The 23,091-nt window shown below is 42.8% G+C and overlaps 1 protein-coding gene across 1 annotated transcript in view; it reads left to right on the top strand.

Annotated features, from left to right (window-relative positions):
* LOC126095691 (translation initiation factor IF-2-like) overlaps positions 1–16,847 on the top strand; it is a 61,554-nt gene extending 44,707 nt beyond the window's left edge. The window contains exon 4 of the mRNA XM_049910444.1: positions 16,225–16,847. Coding sequence (XP_049766401.1) covers positions 16,225–16,446 — 222 coding nt within the window. The 3' untranslated portion in view covers positions 16,447–16,847. The remainder of the gene's footprint in view (positions 1–16,224) is intronic.
* The last annotated feature ends 6,244 nt before the right edge of the window (positions 16,848–23,091 follow it).

A 23,091-nucleotide genomic window follows, 5' to 3' on the forward strand; every position in this document is an offset into this window, starting at 1 on the left:
AAGTGTTTGTTGGTTTAATTAATTTGCTGCCAGAGAAATCTTCCTCTACCGGTTTAAATACTCCTCATAGGAAAAAATGACATTATGGAAAAATATTTGTTTTGATGTCCCCTACCACCTCCCAGAGTTTGTCGATTTAAATACTTTTCACCCTGTATTTGATTACACAGTCATTTATTTAAATTTAGGTCGACGATTGCCACTGAATTATTTACGCTACCAGTGAATCTTAGTCTGATAGCTGTCTTTCCTATTCCTACATATTTAATTAACGTGAATCCCAGTGATTGTTCTTAAATTCTGCAGCCAAACAATGACACATTTTCCCCTTATTTATGCACAGTACGTTACATTTGTTTATGTTGAGCTTGAACTGTCAATCCCTGCATAAAGCACCAATCTTCTACAGGTCTTCTTGCATATCGCTACATTTCTTGAGCGTTGCTAATTCTTTAAATGCCACAGCATTATCTCCAAACAACCTCACGGAGCTTCCAGTACGACCTTTCTGGTTTCACAGGAGATAATCCGGCAGCAACCACTTCTACTGGAGTTATGTGCAATCTAGGTCATTTGCTGGCACTCTGGCCTACACAACCTACGACTTTTGAATCGTCCACTCCATCCGTTTCTGACTGTACTTCCAGAAATATTAGTGCACATTGTAACGTATTACTATCTTTAGGGCGTTTTTCATCGAGCTATATACGTTATCTCGCATTTATAGCTGCTTCTCTCACGCAAATAATGATAAAAATTCAGAAATTCAGGGTCGCCACCAGCCCAAGCCCTTCCTGAACATTTAGAGAAAAACGGAGCTGGAAAATTATTAGTTTAATTACTTTAATAATTTAATTACAAGTATGAAAATTTCTTTAAGTGGCCAGATAAATAGCACTCCGTGTCATGCATGAAGCAACTTGATTCATTCAGGATTGGAAATCGGAGTAAAGGGGTAAGATCAACACCAAAGAATTTATCTTATATAGATTATTTATTGTATCTAAGTATCTGGTTACACATCCTAACTACGCATAACTGATGCCTGACCAGAAATATTTAAGTAAGAATTACGTGAGAATGTAACAGAGCACAAGTTATCTACAGCAAGAAGAAACACAAAAAACGGGGGTGGGAGATAATGATACTATCATCTCCTTTGCATTCATACCACAAAAATATCTCAGTGAGATTCGCATTACGATTCTACGCATGCACTATTCTGGACAGAGGTTTAACCAATGCACGAGGCTGTGCCATAATTATTTAACATACTAACTGTGTCTGCTGCTTGCAAACGGCCGAACTAGAGCACGTGGTGCATTCCGAATCAAACTGTTGTGCTGCTTTGTAGAAAGCGCACGAAAGAACAGATATTCTTGCAGAAATTATAGCTCATTAAACAAGCAAACTGTTAAAATAAGGCCTTTTGCGGTGCCGTGGTGGACCAGAAGGGTCATTGATTACCAAACACGTGGTACAAAATCGACACACAAAGGCAAAAGGAGCTTCCACAAAATATAAGATTAAAAATCATTAAAAATCATACTAGCTTCGACATAGTATTACACTAACGTACGGTTGAAGTGATCCTAAACAGCTTTTCCTAATCAGATGTAGCGTTTGAAATTCTACCTAATCGTTGTTCAAAATGAACAAAGTAGCTTCCACACTTTTAACTCAAACACCCAAAAATCGCCTGTTTAAAGCAAAATAATTATGGCACATTCGGAAAAGTAATTGGCTTAACAAGCTTCAGTTAAGCTGAAGTTCTTAAGTATTTCAACAGTTAAACATAACGAAGTCTTAACTCAACCTGCTTCCTATCACCTGAAACTCCCTTTAAGATCTACGATCCGTACTCACTAAGCGTTCACCGAAGAGTGCCCCTTTCTCTTTCGATATTACCTAGCTCCCCGTGCAGCGGAAGCTACCAGAGGGATAGCCCTCCGTCACCAACCTCACACACAAAAACAGCCTTCGACTAAAATGGGTAAACCTCTCTGTTCAGGTATTGGAAACCTAAGTTGGTCATCTTGTGCTCTCCTTCGAACGAGAAGCAACATCGTCTGCTCCCAGCAGACGATGACCAATTCAGCGTTTCCCACAAAACAAAACCGAAACCCAACATCAAAACACACATATAATATTCAATAGGCCTTACTTGAGTGCTCAGATTTCATGAATTGAGCTAAAATCAGATATTAAAGTGAATAAGTTGTACCGAATTCGACAAGCGTCTTATGAAACGACTTCACAGGGACGTTTCATCGCATAGAGAAAACGTCGACAACGGTTTCAAGCCCATGGGCGCAAAGCGTGACTGATGGGAGATTCGTTGTGTGCAGCAGCTTGTGCTGGCTGTCGTGTTGTGTACAAACAGTGTCGGGAAGAAGACGGCCTCGCGTGCGCCCAGCAGCGGCCTTGAGCGTAATCAGAGCTTTGGGTGTGCTTCCTCCTACGTGTGACGTCACCAGCAACCGTCGCCTGCTGCTCCGTCACGTCCACGGCTGACGCCGTGTGTACGCGGAAGACTATCTGAGGCGCGCCCCCCTCCTTGGTAAGCGCGTTTTTGTAAAAATCCTGACCTCCCAGAGCGCAAATGATTGTTACGTGGAAAATTCTGGGAAGAAAACGCGGCAACTGCGCACAACGTGAGCTACTCCAAAGCGCCTCCTCGACTTAGTCTGCCCTCAGCATATCTTCCCAGGTTTTATTTGTTTTTATTCTATTCCTTTTTTATTTTTATTTTTGTTTTGTTTTTATTTTGTTTCAAACCCAAAGAAAGCAGGTGTTCACAGATGTGAAAATTACCGAACTATCAGTTTAGTAAGCTACAGCTGCAAAATACTAACACGAATTCTTTACAGACGAATGGAAAAACTGGTAGAAGCCGACCTCGGGGAAGATCAATTTGGATTCCGTAGAAATGTTGGAACACGTGAGGCAATATTGACCCTACGACTTATCTTAGAAAATAGATTAAGAAAAGGCAAACCTACGTTTCTAGCATTTGTAGACTTAGAGAAAGCTTTTGACAATGTTGACTGGAATACTCTCTTTCAAATTCTAAAGGTGGCAGGGGTAAAATACAGGGAGCGAAAGGCTATTTACAATTTGTACAGAAACCGATGGCAGTTATAAGAGTCGAGGGATATGAAAGGGAAGCAGTGGTTGGGAAGGGAGTGAAACAGGGTTGTAGCCTCTACCCGACGTTATTCAATCTGTATATTGAGCAAACAGTAAAGGAAACAAAAGAAAAATTCGGAGTAGGTGTTAAAATCCATGGAGAAGAAATAAAAACTTTGAGGTTCGCCGATGACATTGTAATTGTGTCAGAGACAGCAAAGGACTTGGAAGAGCAGTTGAACGGAATGGACAGTGTCTTGAAAGGAGGATATAAGATCAGCATCACAAAAGCAAAACGAGGATAATGGAATGTAGTCGAATTAAGTCGGGTGATGCTGAGGGAATTAGATTAGGAAATGAGACGCTTAAAGTAGTAAAGGAGTTTTGCTATATGGGGAGGAAAATAACTGATGATGGTCGAAGTAGAGAGGATATAAAATGTAGGCTGGCAATGGGAAGGAAAGCGTTTCTGAAGAAGAGAATTTGTTAACATCGAGTATAGATTTAAGTGTCAGGAAGTCCTTTCTGAAAGTATTTGTATGGAGTGTAGCCATGTATGGAAGTGAAACATGGACGATAAATAGTTTGGACAAGAAGAGAATAGAAGCTTTCGAAATGTGGCGCTACAGTAGAATGCTGAAGATTAGGTGGATAGATCACATAACTAATGAAGAGGTACTGAATAGAATTGGGGAGAAGAGGAGTTTGTGGCACTATTTGACTAGAAGTAGGGATCGGTTGGTAGGACACATTCTAAGGCATCAAGGGATCACCAATTTAGTATTGAAGGGCAGCGTGGAGGGTAAAAATCGTAGAGGGAGACCAAGAGATGAATACACTAAGTAGATTCAGAATGCTGTAGGTTGCAGTAGGTACTGGGAGATGAAGAAGCTTGCACAGGATAGAGTACCATGGAGAGCTGCATCAAACCAGTCTCAGGACTAAAGACCACAACAACAACAACATTTTACACGTCTAGCTCCGTAGGACCTAACTGAGGAGCACATCTTCATAATCATGGAGCGACCCTCAGTACATGAGATTAACAGTAGAGAAGGTTATAACGAATAAAATTTATACCGTTTCTGTGTAGACGACAAGCTACTGATTAGCGTAATCAATAATATAATTTTAGAATTAGCTTAGTTTGAATTTACCGACAGAATGGAACAGGTGACCCATGAGAAAATTTTTCAGTTTAGACTTGAATTTTGCGACAGCTTATTGTAAACGGATGTAGCAGAATACTGCACAAGAGTCAAGAAGATGCGATCCAAATGCTCATTAGATTTCAGTTTAGTATTACTGAGTGAGAGCGACTAATTGTTGGGAATAAGCCAATATTGTTAACAACAAACTATATCAAAGAAAATATTTATTGAGAGGCCAATGTACGAATTCCAAGACTCGTGAACAATTGATCGACAAGAGGATAGCGAACACATCAAATATTGCTGTAACTGGCTGTTTCTGAGCCAAAAATAGTCTGAGAATAATTACCCCAGAATATAATGTTATCTGTCTCAAGCGAAAGAAAAGTAAAGTAAATTAAAAAGCAAAGTAGCCTAATTTTCGTGTTGCAGATATTGTTCTAATGATAAGTGTATCAGCAGTCAATTTTTGAACAATATCCTGTACATGGGCATTCCATGACAGCCTACCATCTGTATGATCACCTAGGAATACGTATTGTTCAGACTCTAATCATATGCTCATTCTGTTTAATCATAAATCACTTTTCGTTGAATTGCTTGTTAGAAATTGTAGAAACTGAGTCTCGCTGTGATTTAGCATCAATTTACTTCCCGCAAGCCATGAACGTACGTCTTCAACTGCACTATTTGATACATTGTCTATGTTGCACTAAACATTTTTAGTGAAGCAAGGTGTAATAGTGCTGCTGTTAAAAGTGCTTTCGGGACCACACACCGATACGTTGAAAATCTAGTAAGATTTCTACACTGAGCTAAATTAGATATTGTAACTACCTGCTCCTAATCGACGTTTGCGATACACACCCACACGCCTGCATGCCACCTAGAGGAGTGGATTGACTTTGCGAACATATCGATCTTTGTGGTCCCATAGAGAGATACTTTGACTAAACATAGGAAATGTAGAGTTCTAAAAAGTAGTTTAAAGTCATTCTCGTTGTCTTCCAGAAACTTGCGAAATTTCTAGCCATATGACAAATTGCATTGTATGAATGCAACGCCCTTTCCTCTCCAGGAAATCTTCACAGAGAGTAAGAAGGGCGTTCAAAAGTAACGCAATGCATTTTGTTCTGAGAGCAAGTTGGTTTATTCAGGATTCCAATCCACCATATTATTACCCACTCTTTTGGCTACAAATGGCTCTGAGCACTATGGGACTTAACATCTGAGGTCATCAGTCCCCTAGAACTTAGAACTACTTAAACCTAACTAACCTAAGGACATCACACACATCCATGCCCGAAGCAGGATTCGAACCTGCGACCGTAGCAGTCGCGCGGTTCCGGACTGAAGCGCCTAGAACCGCTTGGCCACCGCGGCCGGCCCTTTTGGCTACAGAACTCTACTTCCCAACATAATCTCCGTTCAGTGCGACTGCCTTACACCACCCTACTGGGAGAGGTTCAAATGGCTCTGAGCAGTATGGGACTTAACTGCTGTGTTCATCAGTCCCCTAGAACTTAGAACTACTGAAACCTAACTAACCAAAAGACATCACACACATCCATGCCCGAGGCAGGATTCGAACCTGCCACCAGAGCGGTCGCGCGGTTCCAGACTGTAGCGCCTAGAACCGCTCGGCCACTCCGGCCGGCTACTGGGAGAGCCCAAATGCTCCATGATGCTACTGTACTGCTCGACTTCGGTGCCTGTGACGATTTTCGACAAAAATTTATCACGATCACCCTGGTAATGCGCGAGCAATTCCGCACAGATGGTCCTTCGTTGCCCTGTGTGGTCTTCAGTTAGGTGGCCAGGAACCCAGCGGGCATACACCTCTGAGTACCTCAACTGGCGGACGAGTGTGTCGGCATTACCGACAGAGATATGCAGTCGTGTAGCAATGTGTTGTATGGAGGGGATCCGTCGATCACCTCGAACGAGAGCGTCTGCACGTTCCAGCATTGCAGGAGTCACAGCTGTTTGTGGCCGGGCGACAGGTCCGTGCGGCCTTGTTGCGACGATGACAGGGGCTCGCCCAACGACTCTCCGTGCTTTTGTTCACTGCCAGATCTGCGTACACATTCTACATTTACATCTACATCTACATTTATACTCCGCAAGCCACCCAACGGTGTGTGGCGGAGGGCACTTTACGTGCCACTGTCATTACCTCCCTTTCCTGTTCCAGTCGCGTATGGTTCGCGGGAAGAACGACTGCCGGAAAACCTCCGTGCACGCTCGAATCTCTCTAATTTTGCATTCGTGATCTCCTCGGGAGGTATAAGTAGGGGGAAGCAATATATTCGATACCTCATCCAGAAACACACCCTCTCGAAACCTGGACAGCAAGCTACACCGCGATGCAGAGCGCTTCTCTTGCAGAGTCTGCCACTTGAGTTTGCTAAACATCTCCGTAACGGTATCACGCTTACCAAATAACCCTGTGACGAAACGCGCCGCTCTTCTTTGGATCTTCTCTATATCCTCGGTCAACCCGACCTGGTACGGGTCCCACGCTGATGAGCAATACTCAAGTATAGGTCGAACGAGTGTTTTGTAAGCCACCTCCTTTGTTGATGGACTACTTTTTATAAGGGCTCTCCCAATGACTCTCAACCTGGCACCCGCCTTACCAACAATTAATTTTATATGATCATTCCACTTCAAATCGTTCCGTACGCATACTTCCAGATATTTTACAGAAGTAACTGCTACCAGTGTTTGTTCCGCTATCATATAATCACAAAATAAAGGATCCTTCTTTCTATGTATTCGCAATACATTACATTTGTCTGTTTAAGGGTCATTTGCCACCCCCTGTACCAAGTGCGTATCCGCTGCAGATCTTCCTGCATTTCGCTGCAATTTTCTAATGCTGCAACTTCACTGTATACTACAGCATCATCCGCGAAAAGCCGCATGGAACTTCCGACACTATCTACTAGGTCATTTATATATACTGTGAAAAGCAATGGTCCTATAACACTCCCCTGTGGCACGCCAGAGGTTACTTTAACGTCTGTAGACGTCTCTCCATTGAGAACAACAAGCTGTGTTCTATTTGCTAAAAACTCTTCAATCCAGTCACACAGTTGGTCTGATGTTCCGTAGGCTCTTACTTTGTTTATCAGGCGACAGTGCGGAACTGTATCGAACGGCTTTCGGAAGTCAAGGAAAATGGCATCAACCTGGGAGCCTGTATCTAATATTTTCTGGGTCTCATGAACAAATAAAGCGAGTTGGGTCTCACACGATCGTTGTTTCCGGAATCCATGTTGATTCCTACAGAGTAGATTCTGGGTTTCCAGAAATGACATGATAAGCGAGCAAAAAACGTGTTCTAAAATTCTACAACAGATCGATGTCAGAGATATAGGCCTATAGTTTTGCGCGTCTGCTCGACGACCCTTTTTGAAAACTGGGACTACCTGTGCTCTTTTCTGTAAGGGGCTATGAGTATCTGCGAGGCTCTGGTTTCCCGCTAAAACAAACGCAATGGCAGCTCTCTGCTTGGAAAGCACCTCTGCTACAGACGTCATTTTTAAGGTTACTTTTAGCGCACCATGGAACTATAGGAGATGAATCGGAAAAAATTACACGACGTCGCACAACAAACTCCGCATCTTTCCAACCTAAATTGGCCGAGGAAAAAAAAGGTGTTGCATACTTATTGAACAGCTCTCGTAGTTTTCACAAAACTAATTGCTCGTTTACGAGAGCTAATCTTGTACGTTCGGGTTTTATCGTGTAGCTCCAAGCCGTCAAAAGAACGAGATTTTCACTCTGCAGCGGAGTGTGCGCTGATATGAAACTTCCTGGCAGATTAAAACTCTGTGCCAGACCGAGAATGGAACTCGGGACCTTTGCCTTTCGCGGGCAAGTGCTCTAACATCATTCTGGAAACATCCCCTAGGCTGTGCTAAGCCATGTCTCCGCAATATCCTTTCTTTCAGGAGTGCTAGTTCTGCAAGGTTCGCAGGAGAGCTTCTGTAAATTTTGGACAGTAGGAGACGAGGTACCAGCAGAAGTAAGGCTGTGAGGACGGGGCGTGAGTCGTGCTTGGGTAGCTCAGTCGGTAGAGCACTTGCCCGCGAAAGGCAAAGGTCCCGAGTTCGAGTCTCGGTCGGGCACACAGTTTTAATCTGCCAGGAAGTTTAATATCAGCGCACACTCCGCTGCAGAGTAAAAATCTCATTCTGTCCCAAAGGTGTTCTATAGGATTCAGGTCAGGTCTCTGAGCAGGCGCTCCAGTCCGGAGCCGCGCTGCTGCTACGGTCGCAGGTTCCAATCCTGCCTCGGGCATGGGTGTGTGTCATGTCCTTAGGTTAGTTAGGTTTAAGTAGTTCTAAGTTCTAGGGGACCAATGACCACAGCAGTTGAGTCCCATAGTGCTCAGAGCCATTTGAACCGTTTTTTTTTTTTCTTAGCAGGCCAGTCCGTTACAGGGATGTTATTGTCGTGTAACCACTCCGCCACAGGCCGTGCATTATGAACAGGTGCTCGATCATATTGAAAGATGCAATTACTATCCCCGATTTGTTCAACAGTGGGCAACAAGAAGGTGCTTAAAACATCGATGTAGGCCTGTGCAGTGATAGTGACACGCAAAAAAAGGTGTGCAAGCCCCCTCCATGAAAAACACGACCACACCATAACACCACCGCCTCCGAATTTTACTGTTGACACTACACACGCTGGCAGATGACGTTCACCGGGCATTCGCCATACCCACACCCTGTCATTGGATCGCCACATTGTGTACCGTGATTCTTCACTGCACATAACGTTTTTCCATTGTTCAATAACCCAATGTCTACTCTCCTTACACCAAGCGAGGCGTCGTTTGGCATTTACCGGTGTGATGTGTTGGTTATGAGCAGACGCTCGACCATGAACTCCAAGTTTTCTCACTTCCCGCGTATCTGTAATAGTACTTGCAGTGGATCCTGAGGCAGTTTGGAATTCCTATGTGATGGTCTGGATAGATGTCTGCCTACTACACATTACGACCCTCCTCAACTGTCGGCGGTATCTGTCAGTCAACATTCGAGGTCGGCCTGTAAGCTTTTGTGTTGTTTGTGTCCCTTCACGTTTCCACTTCACTATCACATTGGAAACAGTGGACCTAGGGATGTTTAGGAGTGTGGAAATCTCGCGTACATACGTGTGACACAAGTGAAACTCAGTCAACTGACCACTTTCGAAGTCCGTGAGTTCCGCGGAGCGCAACATTCTGCTTTCTCAAGATGTATAATGATTACTGAGGTCGCTGATAGGCGTCAGCGTCAGTTGATGCTAAGATGGCGACCGCTCAACAGAAAGCTTTTTGTGTTATTGAGTACGGCAGAAGTGAATCGACGTCAGTTGTTCAGCGTGTATTTCGAGCGAGTATGGTGTTAAACCTCCTGGTAGGTGGTGTATTAAACGTTGGTATAAACAGTTTACAGAGAATGGGTGTTTGTGCAAAGGGAAAAGTTCTGGACGGCCGAGAACGAGTGATGAAAATGTAGCACGCATCCAGCAAGCATTTGTTCGCAGCCCAGGAAAATCGACTCGCAGAGCTAGCAGAGAGCTGCAAATTCCACAATCAACTGTATGGAGAGTCCTACGAAAAAGGTTAGTTATGAAACCTGAACGTCAACTACCCGAGGCGATGGATCGGCTGCCAGGCAGCCCGTGACAGAGCACTTCATCACTGGCCTCCAAGAAGCCCTGATCTTACCCCCTGCGATTTTTTCTTATGGTGTTCTTATGGTGTTTCGGCCACCTCTCCCAGCCACCATTGATGATTTGAAACGAGAAATAACAGCAGCTATCCAAACTGTTACGCCTGATATGCTACAGAGAGTGTGGAACGAGTTGGAGTATCGGGTTGATATTGCTCGAGTGTCTGGAGGGGGCCATATTGAACATCTCTGAACTTGTTTTTGAGTGAAAAAAAAACCTTTTTAAATACTCTTTGTAATGATGTATAACAGAAGGTTATATTATGTTTCTTTCATTAAATACACATTTTTAAAGTTGTGGTATTCTTTTTGAATCACCCTGTATTTCGAGTGAACACTGTCCACACCATTGTGGAGCCACCCCAGCTTGCACAGTGCCTGGCTGACAACTTGGGTCCATGGCTTTGTGGGATCTGCGCCATACATAATACCAGCTATTACCAACTGCAATCGAGATTAATCTGACCAAGCCATGCTTTTCCAGTTGTCTAGGGTCGAACCGATCCAGTCAAGAGCCCAGGTGAGGTGCTGCAGGCGATGTCGTGCTGTTAGCAAAGGCATTCACGTCAGCCGTAGCCCATTAACGCCATATTTTGCCGTACTGTCCTTACCGACACGTTAGTCGTACGACCCACAACAATTTCTGCGGTTATTTCGCGCAGTGTTGCTTGTCTGTTAGGATGCTGCTTGTCTGTTAGGATGCTGCTTGTCTGTTAGGATGCTGCTTGTCTGTTAGGATGCTGCTTGTCTGTTAGGATGCTGCTTGTCTGTTAGGATGATGCTTGTCTGTTAGGATGCTGCTTGTCTGTTAGGATGCTGCTTGTCTGTTAGGATGCTGCTTGTCTGTTAGGATGCTGCTTGTCTATTAGCACTGACTACTCTACGCGAACACTGTTGCTCTCAGTCGTTGAGCGAAGGCCGTCAGCAAATGCGTTGTCCGTGGTGGGAGGTAATGCCTTCGGGTATTTGGTGTTATTCACGCACTGTTGACACTGTTGGTTTCGGAATACTGAATTCCCTAACGAATTACGAAATGGAATGTCCCATGTGTCTACTTACAACTACCATTCCGCATTCAGAGTCTGTTAATTCCCGTCGTGCAGTTAGAATCACGTCGGAAACCTTTTACATGAGTGACCTTATAACGTTGTTGCTTTATTTTGTATGAAAGCGGTGCTGCTATTCAAGACCTATAAAAGTGGGTTAAAAGCTGTGAGCTGTCTGGGGAAGTTAACCTTGCATTACTGCGCAACTGTTTCACCAGGTATCCAGTCTAGCTTACCAAATTCCCAACCAGACTAACATTAATTATAATCTTTTAATAGTCATACGGCAACCGGTGATATATATATATATATATAAAAAGATAATTTAAATAAAAAGAAATAAATCAGTTTATATTTGGAAATTTATTTTAACATTGATCATTGAAATTTCAGCATATTAAATTTGATTCATAACTAAACTGGTGCCTTATTTAGGATTGTGGAAAATGTGAGTTTGTAATCTTACGGAACACATCAAATATGGAGCCAAGATTGGGAGACTGCATACAACACTGCATTCATAAAATAACACACGAAGAACGTTGAAACATATGCAAGAGGAAATTAACCACAACCAACCAATTCAATTTTCACCCAAAGAAGTTACGTTCGTAGCACAATCCTGTTCCTCATGTAATTCCCACACACTGGTATACTAAATTCATACTAACTCTCTGTGAAATCTTCCCAAAAAGAATAGCTGAGGGCTACTTTGATGATTACACCACATGCTTCACGTGGTCAACTTGGTTTACACAAAGCGTGTAACTCCACAATAATTTTGATAATTAAAATAAATTAGATCGAAAAGCAATTTACAAAAGAAAAACCTCGAACTGGTTACTAACGTCTTACTATTAACCTGATGGGTCAAACAATTATATAAGCACGTGGTAGTGGTCTCACAAAGTACACCCCACGTGGGTTGAACATAAAGAAAAGTTGCTATATTGAAAAATATTGTCAAGACGAGATGTTATAATCTCACGCACACTCGCATTTAAGATTGATGATCTTAGTTAGAGTTACTGATCAACACGTGGTTCCACTCTATTCACAAAGTAGTGACAAAGCAACTACTGGAAAATATTCTGAACTTCACACTCGAAATACACTGCGTTGCAATTTAAGATAACATTAGATATTTTAGAGCTAAACCTGAAATAAAGGTGATTAAATTTTCATTTAGGCTGAACTTAAGAAATCCATTGTCCTACGGACTTAGCAGACACGCGCTTAGCCGGAGATCTTACCACTTCAGACGCTCGCCACGGACAGAATGACCTGGTTCCTTCCTGAGGGGTGGCTCACAAATACAAACGGAAGTGGCCAGAGAGGCAGCTTCCTATACCAACATGACAAGGGACAGACAAGACCATACTAAGGATAGAAACCTCTTTGCTTTTAGAAAGCGTAGCTACCTGTTCCGACGTTGGTCCTACTGTTCTCTAGCAGACAGGCTTGTCTGCTACCCTCAAGCATGCAACTAGAAATACATTTGCTCATTCATGCTCTCACACAGAAGGGAAGGGGGATGACAGTATCTTATCATATACAGTATATAAAAGAAAGCGGATGTAGGTTCCGTATGAGACTGTGTGACATGAATTACATATAAACTGTGTTTTAAAGTGTAGTAGTGTGACAGATCGTTCTTGCTTATGTGTAAAAGTAACACGTTCCACTACTCAGTCTCCTCCCAGATAGTCAGATACGCCACAGTAAATTTAGAAGAGGAATTTGTGCCGTAAATGACAACAGATTTAAGAAATCAAACATGAAAGGAATCCAACAGAGACCTTTCAACCTGACTACGAATGACAACTCTACCAATGCCCTGCCATCTCGTGTACTTGATACTACTGCCATCTGTACATGTGCATATCACTATCCCATAACTCTTTTTCACCTCGGTGTAGTGTTGCAATTTTCATTCACAGCTGCTAACAGGTAATACGTCCCCAAAACAAAATTAAGGACTATGGCTGGGGGGCCCCTGACAGTGTATGGCCCACAGCATGTGCCACACAAACCACCACCGGGTTTCCTACACCAGCACCACTGAGCACTGCAACCATAGGCTTCGCAGCAGAGGCCACCACCCCTCGGAGAGATGCAATCCTTCGGGAAAGGCAGGGCGGAGTCTCGAGACGACCGTGTTGCACTGTTGCGTCATTCACGGCTCAGCGCAACAGCTGGCACCTTTCTGTGTTTCAGTTGGGGAAGGGGGGGGGGTACACACTGTAAGCTTTCTGTAAAAAAAAAAGTTGTCTGTTTGTGTGAAAACTGAATATATTCTTTTCAAAAACTTTCTCGTCTTCTAATGTATAATTTAGATATGTATTCAGTTGCTGAACAAAACTGACTGTTGGTTGGCTCTGTGTTGCCATGTGAACAGTGTCGTGAAATAAAACTGCAACGTCCACGAAATGCAAACTTTGAAATAAAGAAAATTAGTCTAATTAACTGCCAAAAGAATCTAATTGTGTACTCAGTGAAAACTGTACAACTAAAACTCAATACCGAAGTACATTATGAATGTAGCGCTATACGAAGTGCAGTGTTTGACTTGAAATATTCACAAAAATAAATTACTAATCTACCCAGAAGAAAATAAATGTTCGAAAATTAGCATCACTGTTCAGTGCGAATTAATCTGCTTTCTAGTACGACACCTGACAATCCCGTCTACACACTGTGCATGGGGGTTTAATTAAAAGAATAAGATGCAATAATTTTAGTTGCTGTGTGACCGGTTACGAAGTCTCGTAACCGGTTGGCCCTAACTAGTATTAGCACGCAATCTGACTGCATAAAATAAAAATAAAGAATGACAAGGAATTTCCATTAACACAATTGATTAATTAATTCCCCTGCAACTATAAAAGCTACGAAACAACAAAAGCACAAGTGTAACTGTTCTGTGTGTGGTACTGTGACTCAACGTACATGTATCTGGCTCGGTTCTTTCTCAAAACGACAAAATATTTTAAACACCATTTACAATGAACTAATTGAAAAACCACAAATACTATAATTGCACATAGAAACCAGAATTACAAGTCTAATACATGAACACGAGCCAGGTCCTTTGTTGACTGTACCTGTGACCAAGAGGCATTGTCATTAAAGAAAACTGTAATACCTTTTTACCTCATTATATATTGACGAAAATTTTCCATTACACCAGCATCATAAATCAAAAGCCCATCTCCTTTCCCAAATACACTGTGATAATTGCAACATCTTCCATCTATACACACACACTGGACTCGCATTCGGGAGGACGACGGTTCAATCCCGCGTCCAGCCATCCTGATTTAGGTTTTCCGTGATTTCCCTAAATCGCTCCAGGCAAATGCTGGGATGGTTCCTTTGATAGGGCACGGCCGCCTCCCTTCCCCATCCTTCCCTAATCCGATGAGACCGATGACCTCGCTGTTTGGTCTTTTGCCCCCAAACAACCAACCAAAATCCATCTATACATTACACCAACCGAACAGCATCTACTCTCTCGCCCAACTGAACAACTGCACTCGACATCCTCTGAGCTACTACTGCACCAGTGGAGGCGGCGGAATAATAATCTTTGGCGCAATCTATGGCGCTGTGACTCAGTGTAGCCACCTTTCAACTGTTTGCTCAAGAATGCAAGGTGAGATTTGCCCTCGAATAAAAGTGGCCAGCGTTCTCGGCAGCAAACACAAATCAGCAGATGCAGCTGCTAAAGGAAAATAAACTACTCAATACTGATTTCTTTCTTCTTGCTTGTCAGAAACAATCTGTGATTTCGTGTGGCGTAAGGTGCAATGCACACACGACGAAATATTCAGAACTTTAATACGAATTGTGGAGAGGGGTTTTACTTTAAAGACAATCGTTATTGAAAAATCAAACTGATTATTGACAAAAAGGACGTACAATATACAGTTCAAATGGCTCTGAGCACTATGGGACTTAACATCTGAGGTCATCAGTCCCCTAGAACTTAGAACTACTTAAACCTAACTAACCTAAGGACACCACACACATCCACGCCCGAGGCAGGATTCGAACCTGCGACCGTAGCGGTCACGCGGTTCCAGACTGAAGTGCCTAGAACCGCTCGGCCACATCGGCCGGCTGTACAACATAAGAAGACTCTAATAAAAATGGTTCAAATGACTCTGAGCACTATGGGACTTAACTACTGTGGTCATCAGTCCCCTAGAACTTAGAACTACTTAAACCTAACTAACCTAAGGACATCACACACATCCATGCCCGAGGCAGGATTCGAACCTGCGACCGTAGCAGTCGCGCGGTTCCGGACTGAAGCGCCTAGAACCGCTTGGCCACCGCGGCCGGCAGACTCTAATAATTACGAAATTGTCTCATTACAAAATTTACAAACATTTCAACCAATTGCATTATTGATGACACAATGAAAATCAAAGAGATAAAATAAACAGTAATTATGAAAGTTGTTACTTATCTAAGGTACAAAGATTTCCTTCAATTAATAATTCTGACATACAAACATATCATTCTTGCATGTGCATTGGTTACCTTGGAAAATTCCTCCAAAAGTCTTCTCCATCAACAGAAACAATGATGAATGTTCACAAACAAGTTTTCACCTCCCTAAAATATTCCAAATGGTTCAAATGGCTCTGAGCACTATGGGACTTAACATCGGAGGTCATCAGTCCCCTAGAACTTATAACTACTTAAACCTAACTAACCTAAGGACATCACACACATCCATGCCGGAGGCAGGATTCGAACGTGCAACCGTAGCAGTCGCGCGGTTCCAGACTGAAGCGCCTTTAACCGCGTGGCCACACTGGCCGGCTAAAATATTCCAGATAATTTCTTTCAGATACACATATAACAAATCTCCTTCTCTAAAAATTCAACTGCTTGCTATTATGCAATGTTCGTGCACTGCACTAGTGATTGACTGGCAAGTCAGCGACAGATAAAACTAAACACAGAGTCAAAGATGTTATTCACTGCTCCTGCAGTGCGCTCATTCATCTCTGTCCCAGTACAGTAAAGATATTATTTACAATAGCAGAAAACGTATGAGAAACTTACCACGGGCATGCAGCATGGGCATTCAGACCAGCAGAAAGCTGGGGAGCCTGAGAGGATCGTCACAGCCGGCGTGTCGGTTTGTTGCAGGTCCCGCGGAGGCCTCAGCGCCAGCGCCCTCGTCAGCCGGCTCGTCAGCCCCCTCGTCAGCCGGCTCGTCAGCCCCCTCGTCAGCTGGCTCGTCAGCCGCCGACGACCCCCGCGACGCGGCGCCCCGTCGTCAGAGGCACGGCGACGCCCTACTTCGCTGGGCGGCCCGTCGCCGTCGTCCTCAGCCCTCCGCACACGCAGCGCCAGCCGGCGACCCTCTAGCCACGCACCGACTCATCTCCTTCACTTCCACCCGTCCTCTCGCACCATTACCTGATCTCGCATCTTCGCATCCTCCACTGAGCACGTTGTTCATGAAACCGCCCATCTATGTGTGTTCTTAGTACAAATAATAAACTCATTTATTCATTACTTTGTATTGTCATTAAAATGTACCACAAAATGTGTCACGCAAAGAAACCTCACATGCTAGGAATGTGAACTCGTGGATGACACATTTCAACCTTAAAGTAAGAAGGGTATAACATTCTGTTTCTGTGACACATATTTCTTCCGTAGTTATCGTGGCAAGCGTCTACAGTAACAGATAAATAGAGGTAAATCTTTCGAAATGAATTTGTAACAGTAGGTAACAGCAACCTGAGAGCATGTCAGTTTGGGTTCAGGAGGATAGAAAAATTTATGGAAATAAACAATGAGGCTAAAAAAAATATAAATAGGAAAAATGAGACGTTGGGAAAAAAGGCGTTAGGAGGTAAACAGATGTATTGGGGCGATTCAAAGGTAGCAAAAGCCTGGAAGATGGTGAAGAGCTTAAGAAAAGCTGTGAAAGATGGGACAAATATAACAGTTATTGATATCAGAGGAAGGGAAAATCATTTTAAATCACTGCTTACAGAAGACAGAAGTGAGTATAAGGAGACAGAACCGAATTCCGAGAGTGAATTATCAGCGGGAAACGTAAAGCCAATACCCGTACCAGAAGTTGAAAGATCTGTGAAAGAAATAGAAACTGAGAAATCTCGTGGACCGGGAAACGTACTAATAGAATTAGTATAGACTGAGTGTTTCATGGGAATGTTTAAGTAGTTATTTAATGTATTTTAGAGGGTTAACTAGTGCCCAAGGAATGGAATTTGTCATACCGAAGGTTGTATGGTCCGTTCCTAAGAGAAAAAACAGAGGTTATGTTGATAGCCCCTAAAGAGCAAAGTGGATTGCGGAAGGGAATATCTTGTTACATTTCTGCTTTAACATAACTAATGACAGAGAGACTAAAAAGGAATTTGAGTAGCCATTTAGTGTTCATAGATCTAGAGAAGGCGTATGACACAGTGCTGTCGAAGAAACTATTTGATGTCCTGAGGAGGAAAGGGCTTGAAAAGACAAATTTTAGAAGCATAGTATATGAAACCTATAAAATTTTGCAGTGTGTGTAGTCAAAGTGGTGAACAAAATTTCGTGACTGAATTTCAAAATTAAAGAAGAATTAAAACATTATCCAAAAGATATATTCAGAAACCCTCAATTTTGTGGAATAGGACATTTGCGGGAATGGGCATTCAGATAATAAACGATCAATATCTCTGTACGTATCCGTCGAATAGGTCACGCCACATGACAACAGCTACCAGAAGAAAAATGCAGTCCAGTTTTTAATAACAAACAAATACATTATTTGCAAGATAATACTGGCATGATGCTGGAGATACAAAGATGATTCACTTCATCGTCTAGATGTTTCATAGCGACTGGATTATGTATCCGGTTACCTTGGTGTTTATTTTACATTGTAGGTGGTTTTATGACTGGTGGGTCACTTACACAATCTGATAATGCCCCAAAAGATTGAAACTATTCACTGAAATTAAATATTTTAGCAGCCGAGACTGTTTTTGTTCTGAAATAATTGTACTTTATTTTAAAATGATCCACGTGAAGAAAACTGGAAAATCAGACCAACAAAAGTTAACAACGTGAAAATACACAATTACAGTAGCTACCGTAGGCATATAGGAAGGAAGAGAAAATTAGATTTTATATGAAAAATTAATTATAAGAAAATAATCCAACAACGTTTTTGCGCCGACTTTTACTTGGTGGAGACTGGATGCACCACTTGAGACTAGAAATAGAACGGCAGTGAGGTGAAATCAGGGGCCCCGCTGCACAAAAGGCAACGTCTATTTCACCTGCAGAAAGGAATGTAAAAGTATTCTTCGTAAAGATTTGCTTGTACAGTATAAAACTAAAAGTACCAAATGCCACGTCTGGTGTAACCTCCCCCTCACTTATCGACCTTAATGACAGTGAAAATTAAACCGCGTGTACGATTGGGAAAAAGCAATAGTCACCGAAGTTAATCTGTCGGTAAAGATGGAGGAAAGGGTTACACTTAAATGAAAGGAAAAATGCAAATGATACTGGTGGAAATTAATTTTGAAAAGGGGTAAAGTTAATAAAGAAAGTAAATGTGCGGTCGTTACGTTAACAATTAACTGGCGTTAATTAGATATTTGAGATTTGGGGAAAATTACGGTCGCCAGTCCTATGGACAACTACTATAATAACTGAAAATGAAAGGTTAATGCACATATAATTAGCACTAAAAGCGTGGCAACTGAAGGTTGACACGTGTTGTGTGAAAACTGAATGTTTATCAGAAGTAATAAATTTCGCTACACTCTGACTTAATTTAGCAAAAGAACTAATAAAACCGGAAAATTGAAAGTTAATTTACTGACTGAAATTAATAATGAACTTTGTTTCTGAAGCACTACGAAATTCAATAAAATAAGGTTAGTCTTGGGCTACCTCAACAATCATTTCAAAAGCTACTTGAATCTACGCAATTTAGAAATAAGAGATTTAATTTTGAACTTGAATTAAATGTTTCTGAACAATTAACAATAGTAAAATTTAATACGTACCAAGCTGAGCTGCAGTCACAGGTAAACTAAAATATGGTAACAAAACTCGCACTCTTAATTTGTGCTTGAGTAATCTAAATATTGTAGCCAGCTATGAATACCTTAACTGAACTTTGAAATTAAAGCATTGACATCGAATGATCATACTTTAATGCTGGCGTCTGAATTTCAACGACACTCGAGTTCATTTCGGAAAAGGAAGGGACCCTGCCTGGTAATGCAATTGGGACAATGAGCAACAAATATTCATGCTAAGTTGCTGTATTTTAGTGATGCAAATGGAACAGTTTGAGCAGCTGAGGTCTGTCATACAGTCCTAAAACTTTACGTGCTTTCAGTCTTCCTTGTTGGTTGATTGAAGGTTTGAAGTCGTCGATCGAGGAGGTGACGACAGTCACTCATTGTCGGCCGTCGCTGTTGCAGAAGCTGGACGTTGGCGCGCCTTCTTCTCGACACTGTCGCCAGGCGAAACGGGCTCTTGATGTGTGCCAGCTAATGTTTCCCGTCCGCGACACCGTGCCAGAAACTATCATAGCAAGTCGAGCGCAATTACATGCTGCCAAACCCCGAAAGCGCGGCAACTGGCGGGAGCGTCACACAACACACCTGGTCCTCCGCCCTACTCCAGCCAGACTCTGCTCTGCCCGCGCTCCACGCGGCAGAGTTAACACTGCCAAAGATCCTAAACACTTTGGTTCTCCACACGATCTACCGGTGCAATCGTTCTATAGCATAGTTTTCCCTAGGTAAGACCCAGCGTAAAAATACAAATAATATTTACAAAACAAATCAATTATACATCGACATAAATGCATAAATACACATATACAAATAGTAAAACAATTACAATATATAAAGACACAGAAATGTCATATCTTCAGGTAACAAAATAAGGAAAAAATTTGTAGTACAATAGATGGAAATAGGAGGATATGCATTTCCGGCGTTACACTGGCTTGTGGAGCAACTGGATGCTAATGAGAAAACTAAAGGATTTTTAGTGCGAACTGTTAGAACGTCTACGTGTAATGTCCCCACAGAAAATACCCTCTACTACGCACCAATTAATCATTTTCAATCAAACCATCCACATTCATTCACTTTGGAAAAGTTATCTGATCTGATTTTCTCGTAATATATGCGGCGACAGCTCGACGACGCCAAAGTATTTTCTAGTGCGCTTATTATTTGAAATAACAGAGATGCATATATGCATTCTCCATTGTTGTTAAGAGTGGTAACTAGGACAGCTTCTGGAGTATCTGTTGAGGGATTGACGTGTTTCTGAGAGATACAAATTCTGCTTTTCTTCTCGCTAAAGCGAACCAATTAACATTTGTGCCGCTAGCTGTTTGTTTGAAGAGAAAGAGACTGTAAGCGGAAAATAATTAAGGCGTGGAATCACCGGAGATCTGGACATGTAATGGAGATGGATTTAATACACAATTTCCTCCATAAATAAGGTTTGTGACTTTTTTGTTCTGGAGTGAATGAACGAATTAGTTTTTTCTGAATCATTTGATGATCACGTTGGCCCTGTAATTAGTGGGGAAGTTTCAGCTGTGTCGAAGAGAGCCTGCAATCACTGAGTCTGTGTTAAATCGTCCAAAAAGGCTTCGTACACATCTGGAATTCGCAATCTTTCGTAAAAGGAACAAATTGCCCAAACGATTGATTCTCCCGACTGACTGCAGTGGTTAACAGTAATAGTAAATGTAAAGATCTCCTACAGCAAGCCAGCCGCTGATTACCAATACGAAGGACTCCACCAAAGATCCTATTTGGCTGATTTCACGTAATGAAATATTATATTAAAAACTGTACATAGATAATGGAGTGAAAGAGAGAGAGAGCGAATGAAAATAGAGATAATACTAATAATCCTCCATTAGTCTAATTTTTCGCCTGTCTTATCACGGATCAGCCAAGAACTGGGAAGGCCTTACTTTACTATATAGATTTATGTGTGAAGGTGAAGTGATCTTAAAGGCAACAGATACACGTCAATACAGACAAGACATTACACAGAGATAGCGGCTAGCTGCATTCATCATCTATTCTTAGATAAAGAGACGGCAACTTATTATCCGAACATTTACAAATGTTAAATACGCACGAAGTTCCACATTACAAGCGGAGAAAGTTGAAGTCCTACTCTGGAACACATTCAGATCTCTCGTTAGTTAGAGTCTCTTCAAAATTTAGCGTTCTCAAGAGCCCGTTCATCGTTGAGAATGAATCATATGTATGACTGAATCACGCACATTGCTCTATACAGTTCTGCCTTCTTCCGGAGCTCACACAAAGAGTGTGCAGAATCGTCCCTTGAACTCTACACTCGAGAAGTTCCAGTCTCCAACTGACTGTCATAGTGTTCGGCTGCAGTCTGCGTTTCCATTGGCTGAAGGCCATCCCCGCCAAAAACACATTGTCCTTGAGCTCTAAAGACATGATTTGTTTCAAGTTGAGCAAAAAATGGCTCTGAGCACTATGGGACTTAACATCTGAGGTCATTAGTCGTCTAGACTTAGAACTACTTAAACCTAACTAACCTAAGGACATCACACACATCCATGCCCGAGGCAGGATTCGAACCTGCGACCGTAGCAGTCCCGCGGTTCCGGACTGAGCGCCTAGAACCGCTAGACCACCGCGGCCAGCTTCAAGTTCAGCACTTCCCCGCACTAAACTGATACACACTTCAAAAAAAGTTTTGCATCACCCCGGTTCCCAGAATTCCTGAAGACAGACGTTGACTGTGGATATTGTATCACAGACACAGTCCCTTTGACTGTTCAGAAGTGTCACTAAAACCGCCCAAAGATGTACAAAGCTGTAAACAACCACGCATGAGCGGCGCCTGTTAGATGGAGGGGGTCCAACAGCCGATCAGTTCCAGTCATTCCACCAGGAAGGAGGTACACAGGTCGTGTTGTCTGTAGTTCAACCATGCCTAGACGGTAAATACCGCGGATTGATCGAGTCCGCATTGTTTCTTTGTGCCAGGAAGTCCTCTCAACAAGGGAAGTGTCCAGGCGTCTCGGAGTGAACCAAATGAGTGTTGTTTGGTCATGGAGGAGATACTGAGAGACAGGAACTGTCTATGACATGCCTCGCTCGGGCCGCTCAAGGGCTACTACTACAGTGGATGACCGCTAGCTACGGATTATGGCTCGGAGGAACCCTGACAGCAATGCTTTTCGTGCAGCCACAGGACGTCGTATTACGACTCAAACCGTGCGCAATAGGCTGAATGACTCGCAACTTCACTCCAGACGTCTATGGCGAGGTCCATCTTTGCAGCGCGGTAGAGATGGGTCCAACAACATGCCGAACGGACCGCTCAGGATTGGCGTCACGTTCTCTTCGCCGACGAGTGCCGCATATGCCTTCAACCGGACAATCGTCGGAGACATCTACATCTACAACTACGGATGTAGATGTAGATGTCTCACCTGACGGTGTGTGGCGCAGGGTACCTTGAGTACCTCTATCGGTTCTCCCTTCCATTCCAGTCTCGTACTGTTCGTGGAAAGAAAGATTGTAGGTATGCCTCTGTGTGGCCTCTGATCACTCTGATTTTATCCTCATGGTCTCTTCGCGAGGTATACGTAGGAAGGAGCAATATACTGCTTGACTCCTCGGTGAAGGTATGTTCTCGAAATTTCAACAAAAGCCCGTACCGAGCTACTGAGCGTCTCTCCTGCAGAGTCCACCACTGGAGTTTATCTATCATCTCCATAACGCTTTCGCGATTACTAAATGATCCTGTAACGAAGCGCGCTGCTCTCCGTTGGATCTTCTCTGTCTCTTCTATCAACCCTATCTGGTACGGATCCCACACCAGTGAGCAGTATTCAAGCAGTGGGCCAACAAGCATACTGTAAACCTACTTCCTTTGTTTTCGGATTGTATTTATTAGGATTCTTCCAACGAATCTCAGTCTGGCATCTGCCTTACCGACGATCAACTTTAT

The sequence above is a fragment of the Schistocerca cancellata genome, chromosome 8 (assembly GCF_023864275.1).
Source record: "Schistocerca cancellata isolate TAMUIC-IGC-003103 chromosome 8, iqSchCanc2.1, whole genome shotgun sequence".
Taxonomy (NCBI): domain Eukaryota; kingdom Metazoa; phylum Arthropoda; class Insecta; order Orthoptera; family Acrididae; genus Schistocerca; species Schistocerca cancellata.